The sequence below is a fragment of the Eschrichtius robustus genome, chromosome 10 (genome assembly GCF_028021215.1).
Source record: "Eschrichtius robustus isolate mEscRob2 chromosome 10, mEscRob2.pri, whole genome shotgun sequence".
Classification (NCBI taxonomy): domain Eukaryota; kingdom Metazoa; phylum Chordata; class Mammalia; order Artiodactyla; family Eschrichtiidae; genus Eschrichtius; species Eschrichtius robustus.
In genome coordinates, this window is record NC_090833.1 from 107,546,846 (window position 1) to 107,572,644 (window position 25,799).

General features: G+C 48.0%; 1 protein-coding gene across 2 annotated transcripts in view; it reads left to right on the forward strand.

Annotated features, from left to right (window-relative positions):
* DPYSL2 (dihydropyrimidinase like 2) overlaps window positions 1-25,352 on the forward strand; it is a 112,792-nt gene extending 87,440 nt beyond the window's left edge. For both annotated transcript variants that reach the window (XM_068553683.1, XM_068553684.1), the window contains exons 8-14: window positions 2,680-2,800; window positions 12,171-12,327; window positions 12,797-12,938; window positions 14,978-15,148; window positions 19,655-19,834; window positions 20,653-20,818; window positions 22,824-25,352. In XM_068553683.1, coding sequence (XP_068409784.1) covers window positions 2,680-2,800; window positions 12,171-12,327; window positions 12,797-12,938; window positions 14,978-15,148; window positions 19,655-19,834; window positions 20,653-20,818; window positions 22,824-22,915 — 1,029 coding nt within the window. In that variant the 3' untranslated portion in view covers window positions 22,916-25,352. The remainder of the gene's footprint in view (window positions 1-2,679; window positions 2,801-12,170; window positions 12,328-12,796; window positions 12,939-14,977; window positions 15,149-19,654; window positions 19,835-20,652; window positions 20,819-22,823) is intronic.
* Window positions 25,353-25,799: the final 447 nt, after the last annotated feature.

Here is a 25,799-nt window from a genome sequence, read left to right on the forward strand (position 1 = left end):
AACAGAACACACACACACACACACACACACAAGACTGGTGTCTGGGAGGAGAGTGGGCACCGGAGGTAAGGGTGACAGAATTCTTGATGGGGGAGGGAACCTCCTAACCGGGCCTTGAGGTATGGGATGACTGGGGTATGCAGACAGCTGGGGGCCTGGGCCGCAAGGGGAGTGTTGTGTACTGACACTTCTGTGCGTGCCTGTACAGGTTGCTTTGCTCCCTGGACCTTGGGATGGCTCATCTTTAAAATCAGAAACCAGGGCTTAGGTGACCCCCTAAATCCCTGACAGCTCTGTAAGGAGACAATTACAAAATTTTATTTTTAAACTGTAATACTGTTGTCATAATATTGAAGCCAGAGTTCACTGTGTGTTTATTTTTTATTTTTATTTTTTTAAAATTTAATTTGTTTATTTTTGGCTGCACTGGGTCTTCGTTGCTGCGCGCAGGCTTTCTCTAGTTGCGGAGAGCGGGGGCTACTCTTCGTTGTGGTGCGTGGGCTTCTCATTGCGGTGGCTTCTCTTGTTGCAGAGCACGGGCTCTAGGCGCACGGGCTTCAGTAGTTGCAGCACGCAGGCTCAGTAGTTGTGGTGCACGGGCTTAGTTGCTCCAAGGCATGTGGGATCTTCCCGGACCAGGGCTCGAACCCATGTCCCCTGCATTGGCAGGCGGATTCTTAACCACTGTGCCACCAGGGAAGCCCTGTGTGTTTATGTTTAACATAAGACGGTTTATGTTTAATATCAGAGGCATACACATACATGTACACCAGAATGGTACACGTGGATCCTTCCATGGTTCTGGGTGAAAGGTGGAGACGTGGGGATTACATGACCTTCTCTCTCCGCGAGGTGACCTTAGAGCCTCTGCCCTCACTGCAGGCCTGTTGTCCGACTAGGGGGTGGGGAGGGCTCAGAGCTCACCTTCCAGCGGATGAGCCAATCCAGACAGGGCCCTGGGACCCAGATTCTCCCACCAAACCAGTCTTCACAGAAGCCAGTGCCCCAGGGTAGGGCCCCCTAGAACGGGCACTTCTGCTCCATTTACTGCCTAATCAGCATGACTGTGCATTCTGGTTCACCCGGGGCAGTCCTGGTCCAAACCCGTCGCCCCGTGAAGTTATGAATAGCGCCTCTGTTCGCTTTCAGAAGAGTCTGGGTTGGGACAGTGAATTTGGGCAGTCGCCTGAACCCCTGGAACCCATGCAGCTTCTAGTGGCGTCCTGTTTGCATTTCACCCTGTGGACTTTTATGGTGACCGCGGAGATGCAAGACGTCCCTCCTCTGTGCTGCCTGGGCTAGAGGCCCTTGTGTTGCAACTGGAGCCCAGGAGAGGGGAGGCTGATTGTTCAGCTATGCCAGGAATTAAAAACACTTGGATGTTTAATGAGCTTTTTCAAGAGCTGTTTGGTTTGCCTTTGGGTCTCGAGACATCTCTCTTCACATAGCTGAAGCCCAAGAGACCAAATGTGAAACATGTCCTCGTATATTAAATTAGATCACCCCTTAGCGCAGTTGCAGAACTTCAGCTCTTGGCCGAGCTGCCGTAGAGACTGGTTAGCTAAGATGATTCAGTCCAGAGCTTTGGTCATTTTTTATGAAAAGTAGCAGCTCTTTATGGAACAGCCTAGCTTTAACCATTAACCCAAAATGAAGTCACTTATTTGCTCAGTAAACATTTTTGAGCACCTGCTGGGTACCAGGTGCTACCCCGGGAGAACTGCCTGGAGGATGCAAAAAACCAAGGAAGACCCAGTCCCTTGCCTGGAAGAGCTGAAGCCAGCCTTTTTGCCAGGATTCGGGAGGGAGCAAAAGGCTTTCTGAGGTCCTCTGTTACATCGTCTCACTTGCTCCTTCAGCTTCTCATGCTAAGCACACACTGCTGATTCCCCTGTACGATATAACGGTCTAAGAACTAGTCTCACCTGATCAGGTATTTAGCAGTAATCCCTTGGGGTCTTTGGGACATCATTCACTGAAGCATCAGGTTTAAAGAATCAGGTTACTGGTTAGAGCAGCCCTCCCATCTTGTGCTGAAGGGTGTACCAGTCTGTGGCTGGTGATGATCGGTTTGCCTATACAGAGGGACCTTTGGTTTAAACAAATCTGCCTGCTCTGTTCCCAGAGCCCTGTGAGGTCGCATTGTTTCTTGGGTGATGCTGGCTTCATTTGTGGGCGTGGGACAGAAGCCCAGCTCAGAAATTCCATCGCTGAGTGTTTTGACTGGAGACCATGCCCCTGGAGTGAATGCACCAAACTGGGAGCCATTAGTTTCCAAGCATGGCGGTTCTCAAACATTAGCAAGTGTAAATATCACCTGGGGTCCATAAGAGCCACATTTCTGGGTCCCCACCCCCAGAGTTACTGATCCTGTGGGTCTGGGGAAGGGCCCGAGGCACCTGAGAATCTGCATGTCTTACAGACCCCCGGCTGATGCTGACCACGCTTAGAACCATCCACAAGGGCCGGGAAGGAATTGCCCCGTCCTTTCAGCCAATCAGTATTGAGTGACACTGGGCAAGTCACGTCCCCTGCCTGCAGTGCCCCTCAGGGTAGAGCCCTGAGGACACAGTGGTCTCTGGTTCACCGTGGCCTCTCCTGGTGGGGGGAGGGTAGAGACGGGCTCAGGGAACAGACTGAGTGTGGGTACAGTTCTCACGCTTGGGTGCCCTACTGCAGGTCGAAGCTGAAGCCGTGAACCGCTCCATCACCATAGCCAACCAGACCAACTGCCCCCTGTACGTCACCAAGGTGATGAGCAAGAGCGCTGCGGAAGTCATCGCCCAGGCCCGGAAAAAGGGTAAGTGCCGCCTGCGGTCTGACTGCGCGCAGGTTCCAGAGGGGAGGGGGGAGGGGGAGGGCTGCTTTTCCAACCCCTCCTGCCAAGTGGGTCGCTCTGCTCTCCTCACGTTCCAGCATTAACCTAATTACAGCTGGGCACGGCGGGGAGCTCCAGTTTCTTGCTTGTGTTCCGGGGCCGCGGCCGTGTTGGTATCTATTTAAAGCCGCGCACAGCGCAGGGTGGGTGGACGGGCACACTTGCCTCCTGCCCCCACTTCTGTAGAGAAGTTGGAGTTAATTTGGTGCAGTCTAAATGGACCAGACACATACACAGATGACGTCAGTCCATGTGCCACAGAATCCTGGGGAACGTTCTATTGCTAAATACCGTTCCCCTCCGTGGCTGGTAGTGATTTCCGCTGGGGTGTGTGAGAGAGTCTCATGGGGGCGTAGGATGGGGATTTTGCCCTGGCCGCCCTTGTGTCCTGTTCTCCTTGTGCTGGAGTTACTCTCTGTAGATTATAGCGATATATTCTGGGCTGAGGCTGGTCCTCTGTTCCAGCGGGAAGGTTCTTGGAAACTAATTTACTAAGTGCTGCTTCCAGAAGATGTGCTGTGAGCCCCTTATCCATTATGAATGCAGCACAGCCCTACTGAACCTGCCTTTGACTGTGAGTACGGGTAATCACACCACGTGGTCTGTGCTTGGGCGTGTAGCTCCACTTACAGAAAGAAAGCCTGATCCTGTTTAGTGGACTTGGGGTGGATCTTGGCTGGATCAGAACATGAGTGTCATAGAAGAGTCCTCCCTCCCTCCCTCCCTCCTTTCTTCCTTCCTCCCTCTCTCCCCGTTTTATTTCCCAACCCGATTGCCTCTTTGCCTTTCTCCAGCTCGGTGTCTCCATTTCTCTCTTGACTTTCTTCTAGCTTTCTCCTGGTCTCTGTACCACTTTCTTGGTGTCTCTCTCTCCCTCCCCGCGACCCCTCATTCTTTTTCGATTCCTTTATCTCTCTCCATGTGTCTTTCTTTCTCTGTCAGCAAGGGAGCAGTCTGACCTCTCTGGTTTGTTTCTGGTTCTCTGTGGGATGTGATCCACACGGATCCGGATTTTTTCACTGGTGGGCGAGTTGGTGCAAGACTTAGAACAAATTGCTCAATGACCACTGAGTCAGCCTCTCCCAGGAGCTGATAGCCTCTAGATGGACCCAGCAATGAATTCCTAGCCCCTGTTCTTTGCAGCTCCCCTGGGGCCTTTGTCCTTAGGCTCTTCGTGAAATGGTTGCTGCGTTACCAGTTTTTTGGAAACCTGCCCTCTCCTGGCAGCTATTAGGAACTGCCTTTTTGAAATGGAACATTCACTTAGAATCAGCTCTGAGTTGTTTCTAGGAGACATGTGGATGATTACTGCCGGTGACCCTCCCTCACCTGGGCCCTTTATCACCCAGGCACACATTTGCAATACGGGAATCAGCCTCATCACCCAGCGCTAATCACAGAATCGCTGCTTCCATGTAGCGGGGTGGAGTGGACAGCTGGCTCGACGTGTGCAAAGGGGAAGTTGGGGGCAGCTTATCTTAGTAACCGTACCATACCCAGATGAAAATAAGAGACAGAAAGTTAAGCGAACATTTTAATATAGTTTTAATATAATTCAACATTCAATTCAGCAGAATTTAAACACCGAGGCCATGTTTTCCAATTCGGATTCTCACTTGTCTGAATTTCAAGATGGAGGTGTCTCGGTTCTGGGGCAGGTGGCACTGGCCCTGCTCGGGGGCTGCAGAGGGAGCTCTGGGCTCCAGGCCTCCCTGCCGGCAGTGCTGCGGCTCCTTCACCTTTCTGTGTCTCAGTTTTCCCAGTTGAAGATGCAGAGCTGGAGTCCAGGCCCTCTCAGATACCTGCGACTCAGCGCCCCAGGATGTCCCTCTGTTGTCTTTATGACTTAGACCCTATGTGTGTACTGGGGGCTGAGCACCAAGAAGGGACCACTTCAGTCTATTCATTTAGAACCTTTGGGGTGTGAGTCCAACTGTGCCTGCTTTGTGGTTCCCAGGGCGGCTCTTGCACTCAGACAGTGGCCCTGTAGCCCTTGAAAGCCTTTGCTTTAGATGAACTTGAGCTGCCAGAAAGGAATTTCCAGTGCATCTGGGTGCTAATGAGCAAGAAGGAGAAATCCTCACCTGCTTGTAGGCGCTTAGGTTCTTTCCATCTTGTTGGAACTTCATAACAACTTTGGGAGGTGGCCGGGGCAGGAATTTCTGCACTTTGTTTTACTTTGCAGCTGAGTAAACTGAAGCTCAGAGCTGGTGAATGGTGGAATTGGGCTTTGATCGTCGGCATCTGACCTCGGGCCATGAAGGTCTGCATTAATGTTTGACTCACCTTCATGCTTTGAGATTATTTTAATATGGGAAATGCTGTGACCATCTCCTTCTCGGTATCTGCTGGGGTTTAGTTCCTCAACAAACTGGGTAGAAACTGGAGTCTGACACCCAACAGAGTCATGGATAATATTGAAGCAAGGATTTCCCCAGTGACCAAGAAGAAAAACAACATAAAGCTGTATAGAGCGTTAGGGCTCTGGGATCAGTATCCTGTCCTGGATCAAATCCCAGCTCCACGAGACACTAGCAAGTGATGGTGGGCAGGTGACTTACCACCTCTAGGTCTCATTTTCAATCTGTAGGGGAGGATAGTAGTGGTGACAAAGGCAAAAGGATGATGCTTAAATGAGATAATGCACGTAAGGGCTATGTAATAACGGTACCTACTACTATGATGATTAAAGAGTGAAGGGCTGGTTTAACTTTGGGCTTGTTAGAAAAGCAGAGCAAAGATGCCTCTGACCTGGGGCAAGGATTTTCTGCTGAGGATTGTTTTTCAGCTTCAGGTGGCTTCTTCTGGACCCTGGAGGCAGGTATGGCAGGACACTGCCAACATGCTGTGGCTCCTTTTCTTCCTCTGTAAGATAGAGAGTTCCCTTATTTATTCCACGAACTTTTACTATGTGATACTTAAGGCATTTGAGCTGGAGGTGAGAAATGGTCCCAGCCCTGTTAGCTCCTTTACTGGCAGTGGGAGGGTGCAGGAGCAGACGGTCACATGGGAAATAGTTTATCAAAGAGGCGCGAGCCAAGTATGGTGAGAGCACAGGGGAAGGCGCCACTGTTCACAGACACGCACTGCAGCCCCCTACCCGGTCTTAGAGGGGTCAGGCTGCGTAAAACGACTCAACGTCTCTCTGCGAATGTGAGCTGTTGAGAAACCAGAATCCCATCAATGGCTGGCGCAGTAGCATCTCCCCTCACTGGTCTCCGTGTGCCTCCCACCCAGAGACCTGCAGGTCCTAAATCCAAGACAGGAGGTGTTTAGGTAAGTGAAGGTGTGAGACAGAGCGTCAGTGAGGACTGTTTCCACGGGGCTGCCTTGCCCATGCTGCTTCCTTCATTCTGTGTCCTTCCACAGGACAGCGTGTCACCAACCCCACTCTGCAGATAAGGAAATGAAGACACAGCCAGCACCACGATACCTTGGGCAGTTTTCACTCTTCAAAAGAACTTAGACACAGGTCGATGTAATAAATAGGCTCATGTCACGGAAAGGAAACTGCAATGCGGAAATTGACTATCTTGCCCCAGGTCATCCAGCCCGTGGGAAATAGAACCCTTAGTTCCAGGCTCCGGGCCGGCTCTCTCTCCACTGAGGATCCAGTGTCGGGATTTCTCGCGAACAGGCACCCTCCAACTGCATTTTGTCCACGTGAGGGGTCGAGCATGGCGCTGATGCTTTCCGAGTGTGAGTGGTGGCGCGTAGGCAGTGCCCAATGACCTCATCCGGTGCACACCCCTCCCCCCCCTCCCCCCTCCCCACCCCCGGAACCCAGATGCAGAAACATTCACAACCCAAACATGAGACGAGACTTCCTATGTCCTGCGGGTCAGTAGGAATGGTGGCGGTGTAATGAGAAGCACATGGTCACGGGCCCCGTGAGGACTGACCCAACCTGGGGACGATTCCTTCGTATTAAGTTAATGCACAACCTAGTAATCTTGAACCCAGAGAGTGGCCCATGGGTTGGGCTGTGAATGTTATAAAATCTCACCAAGATCTGTGTTGGTCAGGGCTCTGGAGAAACACAACCGATCTCTCTCTCCCTCTCTCTCTCACTCTCTCTCTCTTTCTCTCTCTCTCTCTCACACACACACACACACACACACAAACACACACACACATTTTAAGGAATTGGCTCATGTGATATGGGCACTGGCACGTCTGGAGTCTGCAGGGTGGGCTGGCAGGCTGGAGACTCGGAAGCTTTGGCATTGCAGCGGAATGCCCTCACCTTAATGGCAGATGCTTGCAAGTTGGGAATTCAATTCAGCCACTTGCAGGGTGAGACTCTGGGTTCAGTTTTCAGCTGGTTTAGCTCTGAGGCTACTGGAGATGACGATCTCTTTTGGGGCAGATGTAGAAACTTTTGGGTCATTTATGGGACCCTTGAGCTGGGAATTTGAATCCCTGAGTCATCCTTGTCTTTTCTCACTTTGTCCAGTGCAATTAGGAACAACCAGCTAATCTTGTTATACTCGATTTGACAAAAATGTTCTAAGGTGTCAAATACACAGTTACCCAGAACTTTGCCTGTTTTAAGTACCTGCTGTGGTGTTTTGTGTATTTCTTTTGCCCCATCACGCCATGTACTATCAGTGCTCTCTTAACTACTGGGAGTGGAGTCGTTAGTGCTTTAAGTCGCATCAGATTAGAGAGCCAATTTCAGAAACCCCAGAGCCAATTCAGAAAACTTTAAGAGTCTGTTCCTTTAGAACCACTCTTAATACCAAAATCTGACAGGGTTCTCCATGGACAGGTGCCGGGGTGTTGAGTTCTGGCCTGGGGTCTCTGAGAGGAGAGGGAGAGTGGTGTGTGTGTGTATTTGTGTAGTTTTTTTTTTTTTGGCCGTGCCAAGGGGCACGCGGGATCTTAGTTCCCTGACCAGGGATTGAACCCAGCGCCCCCTGCAGTGGAAGCGCAGAGTCTTAACCACTGGACCCGCCAGGGAAGTCCCAGTGTTTGTGTAGTTTTTCACTGTGCTTTTGTGGCTGTGTTTTGAAATACATACACGTGTGCGCACACACACACACACACACACACACACACACACACGATTTTCCGTTGTTTCTGCTCTGGATTTGTCCTCTTGCTTCTCGTTCATGGGAAATGACTAACCGTCCGGATGGAAGCTGTCAAACATATCTAACCCCCAGCCTTCCTTTATTCTTTATGAATGCACTCAGTCCCGTTGTAAATAAACACCACCCCCAGCCCTGCTGTTCCCAGCCATCCTAGGGAGCCTGCCAAAGGCTGGCCTGGGATCACAGCCTTCAGTTTAGACTTTCCCCGCAGAAGGAGAGCGTGAAGGCTAACTGCCACCAAGAAAACATCAGCAGTGTGTTTGGAGGAGGGCAGAAAGGCCAGTGAAGCCTGTTTGGTGGTTTATTATTATTAGTGGTAATTATTTCCGGCATGCAGTGCAGTGGTGTCTGCGGCCTGACTGAGGTCCAGAAGCCCCTTCATGGCTGTCTCAGGTACAGTGTTTATAAAATGGGCGGAGGTGGAGGCCTCCTCAGGACGATGTAACTCCTGCCCTGCCTTTGGGGGTTGAAGAGAAGAAAACCCAAAAGACAGCAAGGACCTCTGAATCCCTGAACAGGGCAAAGCAGGAATGAGCTGCAAAGATGGCTTTCTCCCTGACTTACTTCACTCTGTATGACAGACTCTAGTAAGTCAGAAAGAGAAAAACAAATATCGTATATTAACGCATATATGTGGAATCTAGAAAAATGGTACAGATGAACCTATTTGCAGGGCAGGAATAGAGACGCAGACGTAGAGAATGGACATGTGGACACAAGGGGGAAGGGGAGGGTGGGAAGAATTGGGAGATTGGGATTGACATATATACACTACCATGTGTAAAACAGATAGCTAGTGGGAACCTGCTGTATAGCACAGGGAGCTCAGCTCGGTGAGGTGGGGAGTGACAGGGAGGTCCAGGAGGGAGGGGATATAGGTATACATATAGCTGAGTCACTTCGTTGTACAGCAGAGAATAACAACGTTGTGAAGCAGCTATACTCCAATTTAAAAAAAAAGAAAGATGCCTTTCTCCTTCTCTAAGTGCCCACATCTTTGCTTGACCCCGGCCCAGGAGTCCTGGCTCAGCCTTGGTCTAAGGAGGCAGGTCTGGTCAGCAATGACCTTGAATTCTGACCCATTTCTGGGTTTTGCATAGGCTGAAGGCCGAGTTCATTCCCTTGTGGCGAGGTGCGTGGGCCGGTGCATGGAGGGGATGGGCCCTGTCTCCTCTACCAGCTCCTCCAGCCCAATCTGAGTTGTATTTTGCAGAGTGAGATGAAGGCCGAGGTCAAGGGCACTCACACTTGTAGGATTCAGGACACATTCCAGGAACCAGCCCCTCCTTGTACTCAAGTTTCCAAAGGCAGGACTGAAGTGCAGATCCAGGGAGAGGATGCGGAATATCGAGTTACCGGGAAGATCAGGAAACTTCTGATGCTCGTCCAAGGATTTCCAAAGACTGGCAGCCACTCTTTTTCTCCAGGCAGTTCTGTCTCTTGATTGGTTTCATGTCGACAAAGCCAGGAAACCTTTAGGGTTGCGGATCCTTTGTTTTCCTAGTGACTCGCCCAGACCTCACCTTCATGCTCAGTCAGTAGCCAGTGGGACCTCCAGACCTGGCTGGGTTGGAAGAGTTACCCTCAGTTCAGCCAATTCTGGCCGACGCTCCAGTCGAAAACTGTGGCCCTTGGGGGAGCTGGGGCCTGCTCAGCCATTTGCATTTCATAGACATGTACCTGACAGCGGCCAAGGCCTTCTTGTTGCAGGGTTTTACTACTTTGAGATGAGCTAGAGCGGGTTTTGCAGCTGCCCAGCGGCTCCTCGACCCGATCCTGCCTGGGAGGCTTTGAGTAGGTCAGGAACGCTGGGGACCTTCCAGGTGATTCTGAGCATTGCCCTTCTCTTCCTGGGGCTTCCTTCAGAGGGAGGCTTCCCCTGGGTTCTGGAGCCCTCCCTCTTTCTCGGGGGTTGTCACCGATTTCCTCAAGTGAGCTGCCTGCCGGGCCTCTAACACTCCCTGGCGGAACAGAGCATCCTTTGTGAAATTCCTGAGGCTGGGGTCAGGGTAGGGGGCCAGCTCCCGGAGCCAGCTCTCGGGGCAGCGGCTGTCCCAGAGTGGGTGTAGTGCTGTGTTACCAAGAGATAAAGTCTTGGAAAAGGCCGCGGAGAGGAAAGGAGACACATTCCAGACTGAGGAGTGTTTGGCCTTGAGGGCCCTGGGTTTGGAGAAAAGAGCCCACTTGGCAGGACCACAGTTGGGGGGTAGGGGAGCCCTTGGTGGGAGCAGGTAGAAGAGGTGAATTCCCGGTGGTGGTGAGGCTGGCCTGGGGTCAAACTCCAGCTCTGATGCCTTTACTTAATAAAATATCTCACCCTTCAATCAGTTCAACACACATTTATTGAGTCACTTTCCTAAGGGTATCTCCATCAAGTGGAAAAATCAAAAATTGATTATTATTTTTTTAAAAATTGTATTGGCGTGTAGTTGATTTACAGTGTTGCGTTAGTTTCAGGTATGCAGCAAAGTGATTCAGTTATGCATATACATATATTCATTCTTTTTCAGATTCTTTCCCCATAAAGGTTCCTACAGAATACTAAGTAGAGTTCCCTGTGCTGTACAGTAGGTCCTTGTTGCCTATCTATTTTATATATAGTAGTGTGTATATGTTAATCCCGAACTCCTAATTTGTCCCTCCCCACCACGTTTCCCCTTTGGTAACCATAAGTTTGTTTTTGAAATCTGTGAGTCTGTTTCTGTTTTGTAAATAAGTTCATTTGTATCATTTTTTAAAAATTAGATTCCACCTATGAGTAATACCATATGATATTTGTCTTTCTCTGTCTGAAAAATCAAAAAATTTAAAACTGAATGATTATTGGATTATTGGAGTGGAGGACGGGGTGGAGTTTTTGGATGATGGTAGAGAAGAGACCAGTTTTGATGTGAGGCCGGCTAATGAAAGGCATGAGATGCTTCAGTGAGAAGTTTGTTTCTATCCTTGAAGTCAGAAGGTCTCCTTGGGAGGATTTTATGCAAGAGAGTGACATGGGAAGATTATGTTTTAGGAAGATCACTCTGGAAGTGCCATGGAGAATGGATGAAGAGGTGGGGAAGGAGGTGAGCTGGGGAGAAATGATGAAGTCCTGATTTTAAGGGAAGGTATGCAGAGTGGAAAGGAAAGGATGTATTTAAGGCATTAAAGCATTGGCATTCAATGGATATAAATGATTCCCAATTTTCTGGCTTGGACATGAGTGGATAGAGAAGAGGACGTGATTTAAGCATCAGGAAATCAACATTCTTTCTTGACAATATACTGAATTAGGCTAGGCTTCTGCAAACTCTGAAATCTCAGTAACGTAACTGTGCAAAGTCCTTTACTCTGCACTCTTACAAAGTCTGCTGTGAATCTGGGGACCCTCAGGGATCCAGGCTGTCTCTTGGGCAGATGTGGAGGGTTGTGTACTTGCTCTCAAATGCTTCATCCCACTGCTGTCACATATTGTTTCCTCTCTCAGCTCATTAACCAGAGCTGGACACTGGGAGAAGGACTGGGAGACATTGGGAGAGCGGGGGGCATGTTTTGGTGAGCAGTGAGGTTAAGTGTGAGGTGCCCTGGATCACCCAAAATAAGAGTCTAGATGGCTCTCGGGATTGGGTGCTTGAATGCAGTCTGAGCTGGAGATTGTGAATAGATTTGCGAATCAACAGAATAGGAGGTGGAAATGTTTGGGATCCCCTAGGGGGAGAGGGTTGAGTTAGAAGAACAGGGGTAAGGGGGAGGGATTATTAGGAGGATGGGATTACCATACACACACTACTGTATAGAAAATAGATACTCAACAAGGACCTACTGTGCAGCTCAGGGAACTCTACTCAATACTCTTTAATAACCTGCATGGGAAAAGAATCTGAAAAAGAATCGATATATGTATAACTGAATCACTTTGCTGTACACTTGAAACTAACACAACATTGTTAATCAACTCTACTCCCATATAAAATAAAAATTAAAGAAAGAGAAGAGCAAGGGTCACAGATGAAGTCTTAGGGAGTACTCGTTGGATCGGTGTGGGGTATTTGACTTCGCCGAACATGAGTTTCCTCAGCTGGGAGAGCAGGTGGGCCCCTTCTTTGAAGGGGTGCTGAGAGCTCTGGGCATGCTGCCGGGCAGGCAGTGGGTCCCAGCAGTGGTGGTTTCCTTCCCCCCTCTTTGCACAGCGCTCAGCTCTGCCCTCTGTTTGTCAGGGACCGTGGTGTATGGCGAGCCCATCACCGCCAGCTTGGGGACTGACGGCTCCCAGTACTGGAGCAAGAACTGGGCCAAGGCTGCTGCTTTCGTCACCTCCCCGCCCCTGAGCCCCGACCCGACCACTCCGGACTTTCTGAACTCCTTGCTGTCCTGGTGAGTGTCGGCGACTTGTTCCTACCTTCCGTTCTTGGTCTTTCCTCGGACCAAGCTGACCGGTGGGTTCCTACATGGTGGGCAGAAGCAAACTTGCAAATAGACACCTCGTTCTCCAAACTCGGATTGCCGGACGGCAGCAGGGCATTGTCACCCTGACGCTATTGGGGGCAATTCTGGGTAAAAACCAGGGCCATCTTGAAAGTCAACCAAAGGGGATGAATGAGGTAGCAGACGGGTTCTACTGTGGTGCAGTGTCACTCGTAAGATACCTCACAAACTAGACGTAGCTACACAGCATTAGAATGAACCTTCCGTGTCAGGCCATAGCTTCCCAAATTTCTTGTCTCCTGAGGGGGGAAGACAGTTAAGTCAAAAACTTTCAGTGGCCTGGCCCATTAAGAAGTACGTTCAAGGATGATCTGAGGTCAAAGATTAGAGAAAAGCCAGTGGTATGTTTTCCTTCCAGTGGAGATCTCCAGGTCACTGGCAGTGCCCACTGTACTTTCAACACTGCCCAGAAGGCCGTAGGAAAGGACAACTTCACCCTGATCCCCGAAGGCACCAATGGCACGGAGGAGCGGTTGTCCGTCATCTGGGATAAGGCTGTGGTAAGGAGCGGTGGTCTCACGCAGGGGGAGGGCTCAGCTTTCTCCTGCCTTCTCATCCGAGGGCCCTGGGTCTCATGCAGGCCTGGAAATGGCAGTTGAGAGAATTCTAGAAACTGGAACTTGTGTGATAATATTTCTTAGGTTTGGAAATCTAAGACCACTCCTCAGAGGTCATTTCCTCCTAAGTATCCCATATGTATTTGTCACCATTATCATCTGTGGACCAGTAGAGACTGGAAATAACCAGTCTTTACAATATGACTCTTTTGATCAGTCCAGAAAAAGCTTCCTTAGCAACCTGGTGACTTAGTTAATCCACTCGTGGAAATGGACTCAGTTTCCTTAAAGTGGTCTTTTGGACTCTCTGGGCTCAGCCCGCTTTGAACATATACTGACCTTTAAGGGATCTTTGGGTTTTTTTATTGTTAATATTTTAAAACGTAATAACAATAGGTTTTCTGTTTCTTAATGAATTTTTTCAATTATGTAAACTATGTATCGTTATTCCAGAAAGAAAATAAAAATCACTTATGACACCCTATTTCAGATACAACTGCAATGAACGTTTTAGCAAATGTCTTTCATTTTTTGCCAGTGAGAGAGTGCACGTGTATGTGTGTGTGTGTGTGTGTGTGTGAGTGTGTGACTGGCATACTGTTTTGTAGCCTATCTTTTAAAAAACCTGTAGCATGAAAAAGTCTCTACATCCTTAAACATACTTGAACAACTTGGTTTTTAAGAGCAGACCATTCCATCTTAATGCTGAACTGCAATTCATTTGTAATTCTTTGGTTGGTCACTTATGTTGTTTCTGATTTTCTTACTGGGATGAACACCCTTATAGCTACATCCTTGGACACATCTTTAATGATGCTTGTAGGAGAAATTTCTAGAAGTGGTAGTGCTGGGTCAAGGGGTGTGCATATTTTTAAGGCTTTTGATATATATTGTCAAAATTCCTTCCAAAAAGATTGCACCAATTTGTATGCTGCCAGCAGTATGTGGCATTACCCAGTTAACTTCTACCAGGTCTGAACTGGTGTTATCAGCAAAAAACCCAAAGTATCACTGATTTGATTGGTGAATTTTGTGTCTCATTGTTTTTCAGTCTCTTCAATGACTGACTAAAGTGTATATTTCTTTTGTATGCTTTTGGCCATTTGTATTTTTCTCTCCCTCTTACTACCTGCTCATTTCCTTTGCGCATTTTTCTGTTGCATTTAGAGCAGGTTTCCTAACTCGGAGAAATGCATTCATCTCCTCAAATTCTGCATTTAAAGGGACATGAGGCGCAAGTGGTAGAGATGAGAAGGTGGGGGGAAGGACGTGGGGAGTGTGATTGGCACCCAGGGTTTGCTGCCGGGACGGGCGGCTGAGACTCCCATGTTGGCTGGACTTAGAGCCAAGGTCTGTGCCTGTATCTTTGAAGAGGACATAAGCCAAATGATGTTTCCTGAAGAGGCCCTGCAGCCCCTTCAAATTTCTTTTAAAACTTTTTACTTTGAAATGATTATAGATCCAGAGGAACTTGCAGAGATAGGACAGAGAGGTCCTGTGTACCCTTCACCCAGTTTCCCCCATGGTTACATCTTACATACTTAGAGTGTGATATCCAAACCCAGAGATTGACAGTGGTGTGATGCGTGTGTATAGTTCTGTGCCATTTTGTCATATGTAGATCCATGTAACCATCACCACAATCAAGATAGAGATGTCCTCCGTCACCACAGAGACCCCTCTCTTACTGCCCCTTTATAGTCACACCCACCCCTAACCCTTGGAAAAATCTCCGTCTCACCCCTGGTCTGTCCATCTCTATAACTTGGTTATTTTGGCCATGTTATATAAATGAAATCATACAGTACGTGACCTTTGGAGGTTCTTTTTTTCACTCAGCATAATGCCTTTAGTATCCAAGTTGTTGTGTGTATCAAAAGTGTGTTCCTTTTTAATGGCTAAGTAGTATTCCACCCTTCAACTTTTTAGTCTGCTTTTGTTGTGTGTGTGCGTGTTGTGCATGTGTGTGTTGTCCTCCTCAGGTCACTGGGAAGATGGATGAGAACCAGTTTGTGGCCGTGACCAGCACCAATGCAGCCAAAGTGTTCAACCTTTACCCCCGGAAAGGCCGCATTGCTGTGGGATCCGATGCTGACCTGGTCATCTGGGACCCTGACAGCGTGAAAACCATCTCTGCCAAGACCCACAACAGTGTAAGGCCGCGTGGACCCAGTCCAAACGAACTACAGTCACAGAAAGGGGCAGAGGCAGGGAGAGTCCTCAGGATTTATGAAAAGAACTCGCTGTGATAGGAAAGAACTCTTCCCCAGGATATGTTATAACTTGCAATTTGCTGAGAAAAAATAGCTCTTTCCTTTTCGTTAGTGAGGTCAATAAGACTGTTAATCTTATCACTTTGGAGTACGATGGCCTCTCTCTGGATAGAAGTCTCTATCTATGGACCTTCAGAGCCTCCGGCGTCCTGCCTGGACATCAGAAGCTTCTAGAAGTCAGGCAGCATTCCATTTTAATAGTTTGGTGCAGCACCTCTCATGGCGTCCCTTGGTGCAAGGGATCCAAATAAAACATTCAAATGACCACTCCCGAGATGCCCACTGGGCACTTTTATTCTTTGAAGCAACAGTTTTCTCATGTCATTGTTGTCGTCCGAAAGCCTAAAGGGCAGATGCTCTTATGTCCTAAAGGAATGAATTGACTTTGAAGAAACAGAAGAAATACCTTGGCAGCCATTCTGATTAGGACTTTAGGATCTGCAGTTCTGGGGTGTCTCTTGCCTTTCGGTCTAGACTGCAGAGCTTGGGGATGCCCTGTCTTGTTAATGGGACCCTGGGCAGGTGACTTCATGTCATGTCTCAGGCTCATCAGCTGAGAATGAGCAGTTTAGACGAGGCCCCTGAGTGTCCTGTGATTCTGTGAGGTCAGTGGGCATTAGGTAGAGGTGTAGATACCATTGGTTCTTCATAGGAAAAATTGTGTGTGTGTGTTTAATATTGAGAGGCCAAGCACAAAGGGAGAGCTTTGGAAGAGAAATGGGCATAGGACAGAGTGTTTTATGTTAGCACCCCGTATGACTCTTGAAGTGAATTCTTAGTGAACGAAGAGGCTCTTCAAGATCAAGGTCTAAACTGAAAGCTGGCTCGATGCGGAATCTGATTCTAGACTGCCCACCCCAGGTGGCCTGGGCCAGCAAGTACTGACACCCCCTCCAAGGACCAGCTCAGGGGTGGGCTTCTGGCATTTCTCCAGGACAGCGCTGGACTCTTGGTCAAATCCCAGTCGTCTTTCTCCTTTGGGCAGAGGGGCTTGAGCTGCCCTGGCACCCGTGGGTGCCAGGATGGTGGGTGCCTTTAGGGAAGGCTGCTCAGTTCTCAGTATTAATAGTTGACTTTTCCCTTCTTCCCCACTGGCTGGCTTAGCTATGCAGCAGAGCCTTAACAGCCGCACCAACTTGTGACTTAGATCATAACCTCCCGGGGGTCCTAGAATTGGCTTCTTTATGGGCAGGGGTCCTAGGGTCCTGCCTGGTGAACCTATCTCTTCATATGCATTTAGCATCACAGCTCCATTTACCCTTTTATTTGGCCTTCTCAATAAAGGGATGGTATTATTATCCCAATCGGGAAGATAAGTAAACCGAGACTTAGAGAGCTTAAGTGACCAGTCTAACATTACATAGCTATTTTGCGGTGGAGCCAGAATTAGAACCCAAAATTGTCCAGGGCTCTTCCCTGCCAGACTGTGTGTGCGGCCTGTTGGTCAGGGTTAGAGGGAGAACATGCTTCTCCTCCCTTCCAGGGTCCCCTCCCCAGAGGTAATGGAAAGGGCAGACTGGACTCATCATGTAAACTGCAGATGACCTAGCTAGGGAGCCTGCGTTTGGAGTTCTTAACCCAGCGCAAGACAGGATGTAAAGGAGTGATGATTTGAGAAGACAGATTCTGCCCTCCGGGCATTCAGTAGCACTGCCCTGGCTTTACCTCCAGGCAACCCCGTATAGGAAATCATGACTTCCAGAAGTGCCTCTTGCCCGTCCTCACCTGTTTGAAAGAGCCCACACTAAGCATGCTTGTGCAGCTTTAATTATCTGGGAGAACGCGGGCAAGAGGCTTTCCCCGTGTAATACGGTGTTTCCTACCATGGGGCTAATTAACTTTAATTTGGAGTATTTTAGCTAACTCTTGTTGACAGCCCTGTTGCTAAGTCTCTGCTTGGATTTGCCAAGCATCCAGCCAGATGAGTCATTTTAGGAAACCTATGTGGATAGAGGTTAAAAATGTCTAGACCTGGTAAGCGACGAAGTCTCAGTGCCTCACAGTTTGACAAGAGTAGGCTCTGAATGCCCCGAGCTGAGATCTGACCATTGAACTTGTTAATTTTAAGTCACTTAGAGTCATGGGACTGGTTCCTCCATCTTTGAAAAATGGGAGGTGGCCCAAAGCTCTTCCGGGCGCTGTGATCTGTCATCTATAGGCAACTAAACTCAATAGATGCGTCTTAGGATGTCTTCGACACTAAAGGGCTTGCAATCTTGTTGGGAAAGTGCAATAAAAAACCAGACAGTCAATCAGGGATTTTCTAAATGCCTACTTAGTGCTGAGTAGTGGGCTAGATGCTTTTGTTCCTTTTATCTCTTGTGATCCTAGCATCATTCCTGTAAGATGGGCCGTGTCCCTTATAGATGAGGATGCTGGATCTCAGATCAGTGCAAGGGATTTGTCCAAAGTCACTCAGCTGACAAATAGCAGACCTGGGATGTGGACCCCAGGCCGATGGCACCATGGCCAAAGTTGTCTCCATGACTCCAGGAGGTCACAAGAGGAGCTTGTATAGACAGCCATGCAGGAACATGGAAGAGATGGGGCTCGATTCAGCCCTTAAAGGATGACCCTTTCAAAGGTCATTTCGGAGCGGACAGAATTCTCTGCTGGTAATCTACACCCATAGGATGCTTCTTGTGTTGTCATTTTCACATAAGCCTTGCGCGGGAGGCAAGTGAAAAAACTGAAGGTCTGAGGCAGGATTAAATTGATCTGCCTGGAGTCACACAGCTCCTGAATTTCACCAGATCTAAGATGCCACCGATTTTAAGATATTCCATTAGTTTAGGCACTGCTGTGAAAGAAAACATACCCAGGAGGAGGAGTCTAATGCAAGACTCCTTTAAAAATACGCTGTGCTGCCGAGGGCCAGCTCGTGCTGAGTTTGGGATAATGAGATGTGGATCTGCCAGATAGAAAGGGTGGCAAAGAATATTGCCTTCCTCGACCTTGGCATTGGGTGCAGAAAGGGCAAAAACGGCTCCTCTGAGAATCTGAACTGAGTCAGGCAAGTTGGTGGTCTGAGTCCTGCATCCAGCAATGGTCCAGAAAAACCAGAGGCTGAGACTTTCTCATAAAACGGCCTCGGTGTGGTCATTCCCCAGGCCGGTGGGAAAAGCTGACCCCGATTCCCTGGAAGGACTCGGTTCAGCCTAGGCTGACACTGACTGTGCAGCTCCATGTGCTGTGAGACACATTCTCATTTCAGGGGTGAGCGTCTTAGAACCGATGAAAGGCTTGGGGGGGACACACTTTGGTCCCGGGAATCCACATGTACAGTCCCCTTCCCTCCCCCAGGTGCCTCTTTCCCTCATTTCTTCAGTAGCTTCCACGTTACTCCTTTGAGTCTCAGAGTAGGGCTGCCAGCCCCTTGTTGCCCTTTTCTATCAACACCACTGGTCGAATGTGAGCTGTAGAGCCAGCCTGGGGCTTCTCCATACTAACCAGCCTCTGCACTAAGCAGGGGTTGTTACCCTGAATGGCAGTGCAACAGACGGACTCTTTAGTGCTGATAACCTGGTCTGAATCTCCCCAGAAGCCCAGCTGCTTTCTATGGATGGAGCTGCCTATTAATTCTCCAGGTCCGGCCATGTGTACCTGGGAGCAGGGCGGGCGTCTGGAATCTGGGGAAGGAGCAGTGGAGGAGCTGAGGTTATACCGTCGACGGTAGTGCCCCTATTTCCTGTTGTCACAGCAACAAACTCACTCAGAGACCCCACATGGTTTCCAAGAGGGCACGTGGATACGTCCCCCTTTCACCGTGAAAAGCTTGAAACTGAAAGGATGGCCACCTTGTTGGGAAATTAAACCTCAAAGATTTTATCAAAGGCCTGTCTCTGGAGTTACCACAGTCCTTTCATTTAGGAACTTCAGCTTGACCACATCTCTAAGAGATTGGAAATCCAGGCAAACCAGTGGGAAAACCTCCTCGTGGATGGCTCATTTCAAGATTAAATTTAGAACTTGGTCAGAGAAGGCTTCTTGGGATTTTAACCTGATTGGAGCTTGAGTTAGTGAGAACAAAGTCACCGCTAATACGAGGAATCATTTTCTTACATTCATGTGGCATTTACAAACCCTCATGCTTTTCCATACGATTTTTCTGTTCAATTACTTTTAGCCCCCCAATTTTTTTTTTTGGTGCCGCAACCCAGGAATGAACAAACCCAAATTTCTGAGAGGTAGGAAAGATTATTCCATGTTCTAGACAGAATTAAGACATAGAGATTAAGTCCTGTTGGGTGGCCAGTCAGGAGAGGGACTTCATCTCTGGGCTTTTCTTTTGTCCGGGTGATGTTGGGCCGTGGGTGCCGCCAGATCGATGAGATCTCGCCAGGATGGAGGGTGGATTCTGAAGTTTACTATGTTCCCTTCCTCTAGTCTCTCGAATACAACATCTTCGAAGGCATGGAGTGCCGTGGCTCTCCACTGGTGGTCATCAGCCAGGGGAAGATTGTTCTGGAAGACGGCACCCTTCATGTCACCGAAGGCTCTGGGCGCTACATCCCCCGGAAGCCCTTCCCTGACTTTGTTTATAAGCGTATCAAGGCAAGAAGCAGGGTGAGCACCTCTGATCTTATGAGTGGTTTCTATCGTGGATTAGGTTCAATTCCAAAATCACTAAGCACCTTGAGTCAGACTATCGAGGTATATACAGAGGATTCATGGATAAGGGAAACATAGTCTTTTTATTCCTGGAGTTCAGAACGCCAGCGGAGGAGTCAGGCATGTCCACAGCCAGCCAGATTGAAGTGAGACTGCTGTGATGAGGGGTGTGTGATGAGGCTCAGGGGAGGGACCCACTGCTGCGGAGTCTTAAGGGAAAGTGTCATGGGGAGAGGGCATTTTGAGTTGGATCTTGAAGGTTAAGTAGAAGTTGGATAAGTCAAAGAAGGGAGACAAGGGAATTCAGTAGAGAGAATGTTACAAGCATGGAAAATGTAGAGAGTATTCAGGACGTGGTGAACAATCTCCAGCACTGGTGCTTGGGGACTGAGGCAGGGAATGGGTAGGGATGTAAAGGAATTAAAGGGACAGTAAGATTGGAAAGTATGGGGCCAGATCTTGAACGTGAGACCAGATCCTCTTCACAGCATGTTTGGGAATTCCTGCAGGGTTTAAGGTGAAGTGTCTTGGGAGAAAATAGGAAGACCTGTTTATCAGTTTTTATGTGACCCATGTTGGGGTAGCTTTGCCCTGGAGCCAGGGGCCCTGCCTCATGCTGACATGTGTCCCTGCTGTACCCGACCATAGAAAGCCCTCCATCCCCAAATGTCACAGGCCCATCCTGGCACCTGTTCCTTCCCCATCAGGAGGGTTGCCAAGGAGGCGTCCTCTGTGAATGTGGCCTGAGTCGAGGGGCTCTTGTGTTTTTGCAGCTGGCAGAGCTGAGAGGTGTTCCTCGTGGCCTGTATGACGGACCTGTGTGTGAGGTGTCTGTGACACCCAAGACAGTCACTCCGGCCTCCTCGGCTAAGACGTCTCCGGCCAAGCAGCAGGCCCCACCTGTCCGGAACCTGCATCAGTCTGGATTCAGCTTGTCTGGTATGGTTATGGTTTGGTCAGGGCCCAGTTCTGCAGGGCTGTGCTCTGTGTTGCTGGTGGGTCTGGCATCACTTTTGAGAAGGAGAAGAAGTGGAGGTGAATGATAGACCTATTCTTCCCAAAGATGTAACTCACTAGAGATGTAATTCATAGCAGATGATGGGTTGGGTTTCAGAATCTTGACACGAGTCTATATCACATATAATGTCATGATGTGTACACTATGTGTCATACCCAGGATATTAGAGGACATTTTTTCAGTGCATCATGTCCATTGTGAAAAAGGATATTGTGGTATTTTAGGACTCTCTTCTCCCCCACGTATGCAATATACTATAGTGGTTCAGCTTGTGGACTCTAGAGTTTCAACAGCTTAACTTCGTAGCCCAGATTCGAACTGTGCCTCTGTCTCCTCATCTATAGGATGGGTATAATGGTAGTAGTTACCTCATGGGGTTGTTCTGAGGATTAAATGACTTAATATACATGTAAAATGCTTAGAATCAAGCCATTTGATAATTGTTAGCTATTTGTCTGGATAAACTATGTGATGTCAGGGGAGGTGAGAGGAAAGAGTCCAGATTTTAGAGCTTCCCTACTTGAACTTCAGTCCTTCATTTTGCCTATGATTAGAAACCTACTTTTCTAGTTCCTTGAGTCACAGATACGTATCTAAATTTTTATGGAGGGTTAAAGAAACCGTAAAGCAGATACGTATTTTTTTTCTTGTCAGATATACTGGTTTTTAGAAAGTTGCCATATACAGATTACCCATTTTCAAAAAATTTAAAAATAATGAAAATTAGTTTTTCCGTAAAGTAACATGGGCGTGATACAGTCTGTGCTGTCTTTCACCAGGCCATTGAAATATAAAGACCATCATGACGCCTGTCTTTTTTTTTTAAATTTTATTGAAGTATAGTTGATTTACAATGTTCAGCTTAATTTCTGCTGTACAGAAAAGTGACTCAGTTATACATATATATTCTTTTTCATATTCTTTTCCATTATGGTTTATCACAGGATATTGAATATAGTTCCCTGTGCAGTATCTATGAAACAAAAACAGACTCACAGACGTAGAGAACAGACTTGTGGTTGCCAAGGCGGGCGGTGAGGGAGGGAAGGGTTGGGAGTTTGGGATTAGCAGGTGCAAACATTATATATAGGATGGATAAACAACAAGGTCCTACTGTAGAGCACAAGGAACTATGTTCTATATTCAATATCATGACTCCTATCTTTGATTACACAGAGGATGGATAGTGTTAGGGGAACAGAATGCACCTCTGGAAAAGCCACACTCGATTTGATCACTGAGAATAGGGACAGGATGGAGTCTGAGTTGCTCAAAAGCCTGAAATATAGTGTCCTTTTACATATAGTTTTACTTTTTAGGTATGGGATCCAACCAGCTTCTACAAGGATGGCTTTATTCAGTGTGTGATTCCTAGGCCACCTGAGACCCATCCTTTTTCTGTAGCTTATACTTTTGGTGAGGTTTTAGAAGGACAAAGAATGGGCCTGACACTTTTTCTCCCAAGCTATGTTATTTCGTTACAAAACAGAAATAGAGTCACAGATGTAGAAACCAAACTCATGGTTACCAAGGGGGAAAGGGGGGGGGGGGAGGGATAAATTGGGAGATTGGGATGGACATATACACACGACTATATGTAAAATAGATAATCAACAAGGACCTACCGTATAGGTCAATACTCTGTAATGACCTATACAGTAGGTCCTTGTTGATTATCTATTTTACATATAGTCGTGTGTATAGGTCAATACTCTGTAATGACCTAGATGGAAATAGAATCTAAAAAAGAGTGGATGTATGTATATGGATAACTGACTCACTATGCTGTACAGCAGACACTAACACACCAGTGTAAATCAACTAGACTCCAATAAAAATTAATTAAAAAAACCCAAGCTATGTTATTTCGGTTTAGAGCAGGGATCCGTGTAGCTGTCTCTGACCCTCATCCTCTCTCGTCTCCAGGCGCCCAGATTGATGACAACATTCCCCGCCGCACCACCCAGCGCATCGTGGCTCCCCCTGGTGGCCGTGCTAACATCACCAGCCTGGGCTAGAGTTCAGGGCCGCCGTTGGCTTAGGGATGGGGGATGGAACACCTGAGGACATTCGGAGACTTCCTTCCTTCCTTCCTTCCTTCTTTTTTTTTTTTTTTAAAGAGCCTGTGATAGTTACTGTGGGGCAGCCAGTTCCTGGGGCTCCCTCTCGGGCCCCCCCGCACTCCGTCCCTCACCCGGAGTCACCAGTTTTGCTCACCCACCTCCCTACATACACATCTACGAATATCACACCTGCGTCTCTCCACCAGGCCCGTACACAGAACTGCGTCCAACACTCAGACATGCGAAACAAAGCAAACCCCAGTGAGGGCGTTGCTCATGTCCAACCTCTGTTGTGCTTGCATCATCTTCCTTTTCATCGGGGGGAGGGGAAGATAAAGTGAATTGCCCAGAGCTGCCTTTTTCATTTAAAATTTTTAGAAAAGTTTTCTTTGTGGGGCTGCAGGTGGGGTGGGCAGGGGAAGGGCGGGGAGAGGTTTGTTTTTTTTTTTAAATACTGAATTGGAAAGCCTAATGCAATATTAATACAAGGGGTTTGAACTGGACATCCTAATGATGCAATCGTGTCACCTTCAAGCTGATTCAGGGTGGTGGGCAGACTCGTCATGTCCCTCCTGAGAGGCTGTACAGCGTCCACACCACCATTCCATCGTCAGGTTTTCTTTCTGGCCTAGATTTTGCTGCAGATGAAATCTTTTGAGGAGTCTCTTCTCCTCTCTTCACCTCTTTACTGCTCGCACTCTCTCCCTCTTGCTTTTTCATTCATGGATATCTTCACGTGTCTGGCTCTTTCTTTGTGTTTCTTCCGGCCCTTGTCTCTGACGTGCTGTTTTTGCCTTCTTTCCCCCATGGTCTTTTCCAGTGACCAGGTCTGCCATTTTACTGTGGCCCTAAGCACCTGCCTGGAAAGATATGAGCTTTGTCATCACAACCATCGTAATGTGCTATCCTAGCCCATATAAGACCAGTGCTACCCACCCACGTCGCCAGGATGTGCGTTTGAGTTTTGAGATGCTTCCCAGGTGCAGAGAAGGGCCAACTTATCCCCACTGTCACATGCGGGCCCAGAATAGACCTCAAACAGTGCCGAGCTGTTGAAGAAGTCTGAGGCTCTAGGACCTGAGAGTTTTTCCTCTGTGCAATGCTAAGTGGCTAAAGACACAAACAAATCTGTAAATCAAGCCCAAGACCCAAGGGAGCCAATCAGCCTCCAGCCAACCACCAGCTCAGAGGTGCTAAGCTGATGGTGGTCTGGCCCTGAGGGCCTGCTGTTTACCAACTAGGTATTTTTTGGGATGCCAGAGCACACTGGGCTTCTCACTTTGGAGGAAAAGAAATCTGTTTTCTTGTCCAATTATTTAGAAAGACATCACGCAACACAGGGAAGCCCGCTAAACTCGGAAAACCCATGGGAGATTTGACTTAAAGACCATTTTAGTTTGCAAGAGGAAAAATCTGTTTTGTGAGTCAGAGCTCTTGTGGGGAGAAAACCTTGTAAATTTGACGAGTGGCCCCTTAGAGACCGCAGGCGACCTTGTGTCCACACCCCGCCCGCTCCTGGTCTCAGAGACCCTTTCCACTCGCTGCCTTGTGCTCGTCCCTGTCTTTGCTGAGCTTTGTTGCATCTCCTTCCAAGCGTGTTTACAGGTCCTCCCAAGCCACGTTATGTCTGCAGGCTTTTATAAAACCAAATCTGCTTTTGTAAAGTGTAACATCAAGAAGTAGCGCATCCCATCATGACACTCCTCTCTCCACATGTTTTGCCTTTGGGGTTATGGCTGGGGTTTCTTTTTTTGTTGTTGTTGTTGTTTGTTATTTTAAAAGTAAATTGCACTTTTAAAGAATAATTGGTTAACTTAATATATTTGCTTTTTTTTTTTTTTCTCATCTGCACTTCGAGGGAATTTGAACCAGTCGGAAAAAAAATTTTGTTTCAATTCTGAGAAACACTTGCAGCTCTCTTCTATTCACTTGAGTCTTCCTGTTTTTCCATGATGGTCATTTTGGTTGTTTCAATTGTTTCCTTCAAACAACTTAAAACCTGAAGATTTCCGCAGGCTGTGTAAGCATGTTTACCTGTTGGCTTGCTTTGTGTGTCTGTTTAATGAATGTCATGTGTAAATGCTAAAATAAATTGACAGTGTCTCAGAACTGAATAACTGCAGTGACCTGATGCTCTAAACCAGTGTAGGATTTAATCATAGATGGTTTTTAATCCTTGGAATTGTGATTGTGACCCACGAGTGGAGGAACTTTCAGTGCTAAAGCTGATTATGTGTGTAGCCAGAAGAGTACCTTTTTTTTTTTTTTTTGTTACCACTGTCTTAATGGCAAAATAATTATGGTAAAAAAAACAAGTCTCGTGTTTATTATTCCTTAAGAACTCTGTGTTATATTACCATGGAACGCCTAATAAAGCAAAATGTGGTTGTTTCAGGGTGTGTCTGTGTTGAGATGTTCAAGGAGGTGGCTGCTTGGCCCGGGCCTCCATCAGAACTTCGCTTTCTGGAAAATTCTGGATGCCTTTGGCCTCGTTTTGATGACTGTGTCCATTCAGGTGTTTTCACTTGAGTGTTGCGGGTGGTTTTGTCCAGGCCACTGAGGTCTAATTCTGGGCAGAGCCCTGAGTCTCAGAAATTCATAGACTCAACCCCAAGACAGGCCAAGGGAGCCCCCCGAATCGAGCTGCAAACATAAGTCGGGAAGTAGAAATCCGGTGGGACCACGTGGGTTAGTGTAGTGACCACCGGGATCTGTGCGTCCTTAGAGCTTGTGCACTCTGGAAAATCCTCAAGCCACATGGGGGGCATGGAAGATAAGAGACTGAGATATATGGGCCTGCATCCAGAGTTCCGTTAAGGAGCTTGCAGGAGGGAATTCC